General features: G+C 30.1%; 1 protein-coding gene across 2 annotated transcripts in view; it reads left to right on the top strand.

Moving 5' to 3' along the window:
* The first annotated feature begins 10,282 nt into the window (after nucleotides 1-10,282).
* Nucleotides 10,283-11,502, top strand: part of LOC113392258 (aquaporin AQPAe.a-like) — a 69,741-nt gene continuing 68,521 nt past the window's right edge. The window contains exon 1 of one of the 2 annotated variants that reach the window (XM_026628587.2): nucleotides 10,283-10,583. In XM_026628587.2, the coding sequence (XP_026484372.2) occupies nucleotides 10,562-10,583 (22 nt within the window). In that variant the 5' untranslated portion in view covers nucleotides 10,283-10,561. The remainder of the gene's footprint in view (nucleotides 10,584-11,502) is intronic. The other variant, XM_026628590.2, reaches the window with a different exon arrangement.

Raw genomic sequence — 11,502 nt, 5'->3', positions numbered from 1 at the left:
TTATATCATTTTACAACTAACGACCGCAAATATGACAACATTAACATAACAATTATTTATAATCGCAATTATATTATTAAATAGTACCGGGGATGTATTTGATTTAACCTCTCTAACCATTATTAGGTAGGTGGTGTAGGACATTATTATTATATAAGTAATCCATATATAATATATATTGTTACCAATATAATATTCTTAAATTAATTGTTATGCTATGTACCATCTAGTTAAAATAAGAATTTGTTTATAATTTTAACTACTTCATTATTTAATCAAAAATACCGTACAAACGAGAAGCGCCCATCCGTTCAAGGAGATTGCCTCGTCTAACAGACGTATGGGACGATGCATAGAAAGTTTCTTCCATCCTGCTATCGTTTTTTATAATAACAAAATTTGCCTCCTTCTAGGACTTGGCGATCGTGACAGTGTGAGGCCATCGATCAGCCTCCTCAGCCTACTCTTCAGGGAAGCCAACATCAAGGTTGTCAGAGCCGAATATGGAGCTTACTGTTGATATATTATTAGTATTATAAATGCGAAAGCAACTCTGTCTAACTGTGTCTGTCAGTCTTTCTGTTGCTCTTTAAATGCCAAACCCATGCATCGAATTTGATGAAAATTGGAATAAAGTAAGTTTCTAATCCCTAGGTTACTTTTTTATGCCTAATATCTCACGACCTACACCTAAAACACCAGCGAAGCATCGGGCAACAAGTAGTTAGTTTAGCAATATAAAACATTACGGAGTATGGTCGAAATTTAGTCCAGTTAACCTGCCAGTAAAACGTTGCTAAAAATCATTAAAATTAACCTTTACGTCTTATTAAAATGCCCTGACCATAGTAACCAAACAAAGGCTTATCTAACCTTCAGTTAGCGCCAAAAGAAATATTTACATTCCGAACATGATAGTGACTACAATGGCGCCGACGGTATCTTGCGAAACGTTTTATCAGTAGACTTCTTGTTATCACGGTCACTTTCACTTCAGGGAGTCCGACGATGTTTCAGCCTCAGTTATGTGCTATAAAGATGATCTTATGCGAGAACAATGTTATTTTTATGATAAGACGTAATGATTGTAAAGAATTATGATGTATTTTTATTGCTCGCTTTACACGGGTAATGTTTAGACTTGGATGCGTTCACAAATGTGTTAGGTAATATGTTTTTATAAACTAGCGACCAGTTCCGATTTTGCACGGCTTAGGTTAAAGTTTTATTAAGAATACTTCTAGATCGTTATTCTACCGGCAATCAGCAATATTTAGTATTGTTGTGTTTCGGTTTGAAGGTTGAGTGAGCCAGTGTAATTAAGATACAAATGACACGATATCTTAGTACCTAAGGCTGGCGCATTCAAGTTGTAAGGGATGATTAACGTTTCTTTGAGTGCCAATGAATATGGTGACCACTTACTACTGGGTGGTTCAACGGCCAATCTATTAATTAAACATATATATATATATAAATATATATTTAACTGATAGATTGGCCAGATCGAGCGACCTCTCCGTGCGTGCTGCCTCAATAATAAAAAAAAAACAGTAAATTTTATTTACAAACAATGCTTAAGATTATCCTTTCGTTAATTTTGGTAAGGATAAATACTTCGTAAATATATAAATTAAACTAGTTATAGTTATTTCTTTGTCAATTGTCTAAACGTAAATATTTACTTTAGGCTTCTCTAGACTACTTCTGTAGACATTTTAGAGATTTATCAATACTATCCACAGAGTTTTCGTGTATCTGTTATAGTTTATATATCTATCGGATATAAAAGGTTGGAAAGTTTAACTATTCCCTCAAACTGCATTGACGTAACAAACCTTGGTACGACTCTAAAAAAATATATATCGTACAATCAAACTATAAAATCTACGATTGTCTACACTATGACCTATAACAGTGTGTAAGATACATATCCAACGGGTTAGTAGTTTTTCTTGAACCATTCGCATAAAAAACATTTAGAATTTATCCTTAATTATTGACTTTCCGTATTTTGTACTACGTTATAAATATAAAAATTAAACATTGTTTACATTTTCATTTTAATTTTAATGAGGAATGTTAAAAATAGTTTACATTTAAATTTCCTCATTTAATGTTTACAATATATTTGTCAAAAACTGGTATTAGGTATAAGCTTGGTTGGACATCACACGAATATTTAAAAGATGCCATTTTCTACATACGCATGAGAGAAATGTTCTTCACAAATTTTATTACTCGAGTGTATTAAATATAATTAAATATTATTACGATTAATGAGTTATCATTGTTAAATAAAACTGATAAAATTAAAATTATTGAATGATAATTTCTATAAATACATAAAAGTGGACTGTTTTTTTTAAAATTCTTGATAAGATAAAAAAACATAGTCAATTGTAAATATTACTACTGTAAGATAATTATCGATAATTTAGTTATAACTTTATTGTTTTAGTGTAATTATTAATACTAAGTGACGGATTAACACATTTTTCAAATAGTCTTTATATATTTTGCCGCCCTTGTCATATATTATACTGCCTAACAGTAATACTTAGTATAGTTGTGTTTCGGTTTGAAGGGTAAGTAAGCCAGTGTAACTACAGGCACAAAGGACATAAAATCATAGTATCTATCCAAGGTTGGTGGCGTATTGTCGATGTAAGGAATGACCACTTAACATCCGGTGGCCCATTTATTTGTTCGCCTACCTATCGTTAAAAAAAAACAATATAATACAATTATTAGCACTTCCCGAGTGCCTAATTTATTTTAGATGAAATCGTACGAATAATAATTTATGAATCTATAAATCAATAGAGGGAAGCAGCAAATAATATCCGTTATTAAATTACACTTCTTTTCTTCAATATTATTAATGAAAGACGTCATTTTAAAAAAAAACTATTTCGGTATATGTAACTAAACATTTTATAAAAATATATAATTATTCAGCCTGGGGTCATGACTATTCAGTCTGCTGGTAAATCTGCCACTGTGAGTTCCAATCAATTTTCTCAAGTAATCGATATAGTCCAATGGATAAAATACGTAGATTTTAAATGAACAGGCCAGGCTAGCGCTATCAATTTGTCACTGAAAAATTGTACAAAGTGTTTAATAAATCTAGACAAATTGTTAACTGTCGAATAATTGTAAGAGTTTAAATTTCGATAGTTATGTTAATGTTTTTATAATGTAACAAAAATGAACCCGTTATATTATCAACAATAAGCGTTGTTTATAACAGCATTTCAATAGTTTACAATCATTATATATTTTAAATTATATCGATGTATTATTATAAATTGCTTTTTTTTTTAGTTGACTTGATAGACTTCAATGCAACTGGCTGCTGAATTTACAGTCGTAGATTTGGTCATAATCAACATTTAGGTATTGGTTCTTGGTCTGTGTGCGTAAAAATAAGAGTAGGTATAATTTTCAAAAGAGGTTAACATTAGTATTACTTTTAAATGTGGGAGTTACGTACAGGTGAATTTCGTTCTCTCAGTTTTTATTCCGTACGCAGGATCTTCTAATGGGAGCTAGTGAGTGTGGATTGAAGCTATTGTTAAAAGATGATGTGGGCGTATAATTTGATGTTCTGTGGATATAAACGTTCTTAGAACTCCCACGATGTACAATTTGTTATATAAATTGAATTAAATTAGATGGAATTATATGATATTATATGATATGATAATAGTATAATATTTAAAATAGATTCATTTCAACATAATAAGGTAAAACTATTAAAGAGGAGTTTTAAAGTTGAAGGTGTTTCTGAAGTATTAGAAAATTGCTTTTTTTCCAATAACTTATTTTTGGGTGTTGATATAATAACGAGCCAATAATGAGACGTATGTTATTCGTTCAAATTTTAACGAAGTAGGTAACTCCTTGTTTAAAGTTATTAACTAATTGAACGTTGCCATGTTGAAAAATTAATGAAAAAATATATTATAATATATTGCAAAGACAATAATTAAACGCAGTAATAATAAATGTACGACCATCATTTAATAATAAAACAATTTAGAAAATAGTATAATAATAATCATAAAATGGAAATAAAAATGATAATGTCAAAATTATAAATGATAAAGAAAACGTGAAATATTTAAATGGTACGACATATGAGATTCAACGGGGAACGAGGTAATTACTACTGAGTTTCTTTCCGGTTCTTCTCGGTAATTCTGAATTCTGAGCCGGGGGTAAACGTGATATCGTACTGCTGTAAGGCAAAGATATTTTCTCCCTTTTTGAGGAAAAGGTTTGGAGCTTACCACGCTGCCCAACGAGATGAATTATAAATACAAATTAAGCACATGATTTCATTGGTGCTTCACTCGGGTTTAAATTCGGAATCATTACAAGATTCACGTCTTGTAACCACTGGACTTCTGTGAAATTACTCAAAAGGACTTGTAAAAGCCTACTCGAATCAAGTATATTTATTTTATATGTAAGTCTATTTTTTTTTAAATATATTTCTGAAGAATGATACAGTGAAAATCAAAATCATTTGTCAATATTAAATAAAAAAGAAAATATAAAATACTCTTTTTTCTTTTCGGAAATATTTGCTGAACTAAATGCTTAATGATAAATATTACCAATATCAACCAATATGACATCCTATTTATTTAATTATTATATACTGTGTTAGTTATTTATACTTTTCAGTCTAGCAAATTTCGAGTTTATTATTTTGTTGATTTTTTAGGTTTCTGTACCCAAAAGGTAAAAACGGGACCCTATTACTAAGACTCCGCTGTTTGTCTGTCACCAGGCTGTATCTTAAAAACCGCGTTAGCTAGATAGTTGAACAACAAATAATAAAAACAAAATAAAATAAATATTTAAGGGCTGCCATACAACAAACGCGATTTTTTTTGCCGTTTTAATAGATAATACGGAACCCTTCGTGCGCGAGTCCAACTCACACTTGGCCGGTTTTTAGTTTATATTATACACTTAAGGAGACAATTATATGTACGACACTATCTCAATCACACAATCGGTTCCAACTTTCATTCTACATCTCGATAACCACAAGGCCACGATGTCGCCGATCTTTAATGCTGTTTTTATATTACGATCACCGTACTTAGTACAGTTAATACTATATTATATGGAGTTAATACGCTATCTCAGTTTTTAGTGATATCTAAAGATGACAATTTATTAATAAATCGATCACGAAATTTACACAATTTTATCAGTTCTAATAACAACATCCGCTTGATTAAAACGAAAATGAGCGATATTATGTATCACGAGATACGTACCTTGTCGAACCTGGTACAACTGAGAAAAATAATCAATTACACATTTAACAAGACCATTAGGTGCTTTGTTTAAATAGCTACGTATTAGTGTAACATTTGACGTGGACTTTGTTTTATAATAAGAATAATATTAGATTACTCGTTATTGTTAAACTTAAAGAAAAATAAAATGACCGTGGTGGGCTATTGAATAAAACACGATTTAAAAAACTCTTAACCGAATATTGTCTAGAAAGAAATACCCATCAGTGGGAAATTTACCAACTAGTATCTACTTGACATTTTTATGGCTATACTTCAATATTATACGTAAAACATCGCGTCGAATATATTAAATTAACAATGATATCGCAGTGCGAATCAGTTTTTATCCAATCCGTAAGTATTTTGTGTCTAAACTTTAAGTACTTTAGAGTTTAGACACAATACTGAACTATATCAAAATAGGCGGCAATCAAGCATTGGACAGATAAGATTAGACACATTAGACATAGTACATAATCTGTCATTTATAATTGTTTAAAACCTCTTTTGTAAGAAAATCTTTATTATCAATAGTCTATTAATAGTAGTAGTTATGAACAATTATCTCTTTTTTGATATTCATATGTATTTCTTACATTCCTAGTATGGTTTTAATGTTAGTATGCGTAAACAATGCGTTGTTACTCGTGGTGCGCGGAGCCGATATTGCAGATAACAGAGGAATTTAATTAAACATTAATTACTTTTTTCCCGTATGATAAAATTCCGCTCTAAAATTCTACCATCAGAGTTATATCATATAAATGACGACGATCTAATTTGTAAGGGAATTCCATTGGAACACTTAGTATATACCCCTGGGAGATCCACCTACCACGTGCAGGTTTAGTCATGATATTTTTCTTCACCGCCGAGCACGAAATTAATTTTAAACGAAAAATTTCCAAAATTGAGCACATGAATTCAGTGGTGCTTGCCAGGTGCTTGAACTCGGTATCGTCAACAGATTTATGTCTTGTGTCAACTGGGCCATTGCGACTCAGCGTTAATAAAAATGATTTTTCTATGAAAAAACATTTTCAATAGTGAAAAATCATAGATTAATGTTCGATTAAAATCAGTCACTTTTGAGGTAAATGTGTTATGTTAAAGATTGTAGATATAATATAAAGAAGCGAGATAGCAATTATAAACAATACTATTAATACAATATATATTTGTTTATTTCGTTTCAGATGATAATATTTACTGGCATACACAGTTTCACATCGATACATAGAATTCTTCTTTTTATACGTATTTTAAAAAATTGATTTGTTTTGAATAAATATTATTATTTTAATATTAATATCCTACATTAACTGAACCCTTGCAAAGCAAGTAACCAATATCGTATATTAGTTCAAACTTCTGTACTAATAACTAATAATATATAACTACTTAATACAGATTATTTTGTAACCTACCAAGGAGGACATCGCTTCACTCGCCTGATTGGAATTGAATTATACAAACCTAATTCTGTGACCATTTCTATGTTCAATCTGTCTTTGATAAATAAAGTTATTGTTATAAAAAAATGTCGAGTTGTATTTTTGTAATACCTAACTGAAAAACTACCAAATCAAAATGTGTAACTACAGGCACAAGGGACATTTCATCTTAGTTTTCAAGGTTGGTGGCGCATGGGCGATGTAAGAAATAGTTAATGTTTTTACAGCGTCGTTATCTATGCCCGTCCTACATATAACATAAAACAATGTACATATATAAAACTTATACTAGAAGAAGAGCCGAGATGGCCCAGTGGTTAGAACGCATACATCTTAACTGATGATTTCGGGTTCAAACCCAGGCAAGCACCACTGAATTTTCTTGTGCTTAATTTGTGTTCACATGTGTTCACATGTGTTCACATGTGTTCCACCAACCCGCATTGGAGCAGCGTAGTGGAATATGCTCCAAACTTTCTCCTTAAAGGGAGAGCCTCCTCTCCCTTTAAGGAGAAAGTTTGGAGCTTAGCCCAGCAGTGGGAAATTTACAGGCTGTTAATGTAATGTAATACCAGAAGAAGCAACGCGTTACGAAATAGATTTTAATACATAAACCAATATTTAAAAATTGTTGGTACAATATTTGAATTATAATAATTAAATTGAACATTATATACTAAAGATTCAGATTTTAAAATAAAAGACACAAACCTAGTAGACTATCGGTAATTGATATTTGTTATTAATTTTGTATTCGCTTCTGTTGCTTCAACTTCAACGTTCCGTGCGCTCTATCTGCCTTGAGGATCCCGTTTATAAGACCGCTGAGTAAAAATTTCATTATACCCTCTCATACTTTATTCAACATCGATTCTATCAAATTGTGAGGTAAAATCGACAAAGGTTTATTTGCGCTTACTATAAATTATTTTATTGTTTATATAATAAATAATCCTTTTTGTGATTTTGATAAATGTATCTAAAGGCTCAGTACGGTTTAAGACTTTAGTCTTATTTTATTAAGTTATGTTTCTTACAGCGCGAGTTTTTTTAAACAAAGCTGATGTTTGGAGGTACATTTTCTCGTCTATCCGTGGCGTCTTAAAAATAAATTAGATATAACGTACATTTTTTATTATAATCTTACTAAAGTGTCCGATTGGCTGATTTTTATCTTTACTGATTAAATATGAAACAAATAAATAAACTATAACAATATTATCTATAGTGGTCGTTCTGTCTATCTGATTAGTAGTATTTTTAAAGAATAAACTAACAGACGTGATAACATCTGTACTTAAAAAACTTTTTTATATTCATACGGAATTAATATTTGATAACCACGACATTATAAATTATGTAAACAATAAAATATAAGAACATTTATAGATTTCGTCTGTAATATACACTAACTACCTTCGCAGCTATTATTTATTTATTTATCCAGATTTTATAAAAAACAGATAAAATGAATTCCCCTAACACGAGCAGTGCCGTGTTAAGCGAATTACCGGGCAGTACCGTACAGCTTATAATATAAATTATAATATGTATTCTATCGTACATCTTCACATATTTTTTTCTCATGTATTTATCGTGTAATTAAACTTGTAACTATATATTGTTTTCTTTTGACAGGAAATATATAAAATTTATTCATCGTATGTTTTATCCTCTCCATTTTTAAACTCATATTATGACTAGACTATTAGTAGCTATTGTACCAAAAAAAATGGCGTCGACTACTTTAATGAATCTATTATAACGACTGACGAATTATTTCTCCAATTGACATAGAAGTAATATTTGAAAATATGCCAAAAATTAACTAATTAGCCTAAGCCAAAGTTTCAGTTTTGAAACTATAAAATAAAATAGCATCAAGTTAAACGTCCGTGGGATTTTTAGATATAAGAATTCGAAGTTACAAACCAAGTACGTTTCATTCCACGAAAAGATGGAGCCTGGTGCCTTCGGCGCCGGCGTGCAACACGTGCGCGTTTCTCCAGCTAAAAAAGAGCACGTGACATTCGGGAAATAATCTGTGCCCTATTACCTATTCGCACAAACAAAAACATTTAAAAAAGTACCAAATCAATAACACTTGCCTTTTTATATTATTTTTTATGATTTGATTAAAAAAAAAAAAAAAACAAAACGCTCGAGTTATTTAAGAGGAGTTCAGTGGCATACACACGTGCAAGATAATTATATATATATATATATAGATATGACTTGGTATTCAAGTTCTAGAGTCATCTAAGTGCTTGGTATTACGTCTTTATACGAGTCGGCTACTTTATATAATTATTACTTCCGGCCTTTATTTGTGTTTTGACCTCGAGCTAGACTAATGTTGCTGGACGAAAAAATCACCACATAATCACCGTACGAAATATTTTAAAGTAACGAAAGTCATTTATAGAAATAGAATTCAAAATTTATCTCTTTTCGATGACAATTTCGGGATTCGATCAAAACGATACGTAATAGCGTCGTTGCGCTTGCAAAAGTCGCTGTGTGTTTTTTTCTTATTTTTAGATTTTTATAAAAATAATAAAAGCTTACTTCTTTATTTAAAGTTTTAAAAATAGTTTATGGGCTTAATTAGATCGTTTTTATATTTAATTTAAATTACTTATATTTGTAATTACAGTAGAGGTATATAATTGCGACTTAAATTTTAATTAATTGGGAAACCCTTGTACGTAACAGATAAAAACTGTCTGTTTTTATTCGAACGATTATTCATTAACAACATGCCTAAAACAAAAAAAAAAAAAACTATACGTTCAACATTTTTATAGAGATTAAAACTTTATATTTACATTTATATTTATATATCATTTATTTATATTTAATGTATATCTTGTAAATCTATAATTTTTTAGTATTTATATGAGTGGGTAGTTTTGTTTAAGGAAAGAATAATTATTTATTATTAAGAAACAGATTAAGGATTATTTTTAAACCTTATATGTAATGCAAATTTGGTGTAATTATTTTTAATAAATATTATCCTTAACAAAACACTTGTTTTTGTGTCCTGCGCCAAAGTTCTGAGTACGTACAAAAAAATATTTGAGCAAGAATTCTTTGAAACTTGCGTTAGTACGAATATAGCAACAATATCCGTTTCATTGTTTTATTTATTAATAATTTGAGTAGAAATTTAAAATTACTTCAAATTGTTAATCGCCAAATTTAAAAATGCATCTCAATTTTCAATCGGTAATATAGATAGAGATTCATTATGTAAATAATAAAAATATATATACTTGTATGTAGAAAGGATTCAGAGATGTAAGCAGGTTTTTATAAATATATAATTTTAATTATCATCAAAAAGTCTAAGTTCTTTCTACAATTGATTTTAATTGAATCGTCGAAATTCTGAATTGAGAAATTTCAGAAACATATTGCCCTACTAACACAAAATGACAGATAGACAATTCAGATTAGTGGGATTTAATATACTCTTTAAACTTATTCCAGGCAGTGAAGTAAGCGAATCGGCCCATACGCGACGTTATTTGTTCTACAATTTACCACTTTATCACGAGCTAAGCGAAAACAGGGCGGGATGTCATTCACAGTTTGAACATTGCCCGCTCCGGTCGCGTTTTAAAAATATCATTATTATTATTACAGTGCCATTAATCCGATATAATCAACTAATAATAGGCATCTCGTAGCACAACAACGTAGCGGCAGTCTACGAGTTTTGTGCGCGTACGCAGTGCGAGTAGATCATTTGTGTTCGATTCAAGATACGCGAAGATGGCAACCAAAAACGTCCAAAGTAAGTATTTTATTAGTATGGATAGGAATAATAATAATTCGTAATTAAAATTCATGTTAAATATTTTTCCTTGGAGAATTTTACACATTATAAGAATTATTTAATTAAAATGTATATTTCCTAACGAGTTTCTATGTTAACCATATTTATTTCATAATTAAAATCGACTTACTATATTTCTACTCTTAAAATAGGAATCTAAGATGAAATATATTTGAAATATTAATCACACGTTTCAATTTTATAAAATTTTCCGAAATAACACATTTAACGGAACATTATTTTTAAAATTGTAATTTTCCGCTGCAATAAATATTTCTTTTGAGTATCCACAAGTAACTTGTCTTAAATATGAAGCAAAAAAATTACACCTATAAGAAATTATCGCATATTATTGTAATGCACATTCTCAATACTTTTAATAACAGGATACAGTAAAACTACCCTCAGCACTTTTAAGATTCAATTATGTTTTATTTTACTGTATAAATAATTAATAATATTAGAAAATGGACTGAAAAATAGGGATTCTACCTTCATAGTAATTGCTTTTGGTGCTAGGTTTTTTGCAAGCCTGTATGTGGTGCCACTTATCATTCATTCTACCGCCAAACAGCAACACTAAGTATTATTGTGATCCGGTTTGAAGGGTTGGATAGCCAGTGTAGTTATAGGTATCACGAATCTAAAAAAAGGATGGTTAATATTTAATGTGTGATTGCTGTCAATAGACGGTTGTTGTCACTTAACATTAGGTGGCCGTGTTGCCAGTCTGTCTGTCTATTTTAAATAAAAAAATTAAATGGAACTTTAAGTAATATCAATCATTTCTTACACTGTAATTGCAGCATAAACCACACTTATGTTATGTCCCCTGTGACAGCAATCACACTGAACATTGAAACTAGAAGAGAACGAT

This window comes from Vanessa tameamea, chromosome 5, assembly GCF_037043105.1.
Source record: "Vanessa tameamea isolate UH-Manoa-2023 chromosome 5, ilVanTame1 primary haplotype, whole genome shotgun sequence".
Taxonomy (NCBI): Eukaryota; Metazoa; Arthropoda; class Insecta; order Lepidoptera; family Nymphalidae; genus Vanessa; species Vanessa tameamea.
The sequence above is the reverse complement of the archived record's forward strand: the minus strand, read 5'-3'. Positions and strand labels throughout refer to the sequence as shown.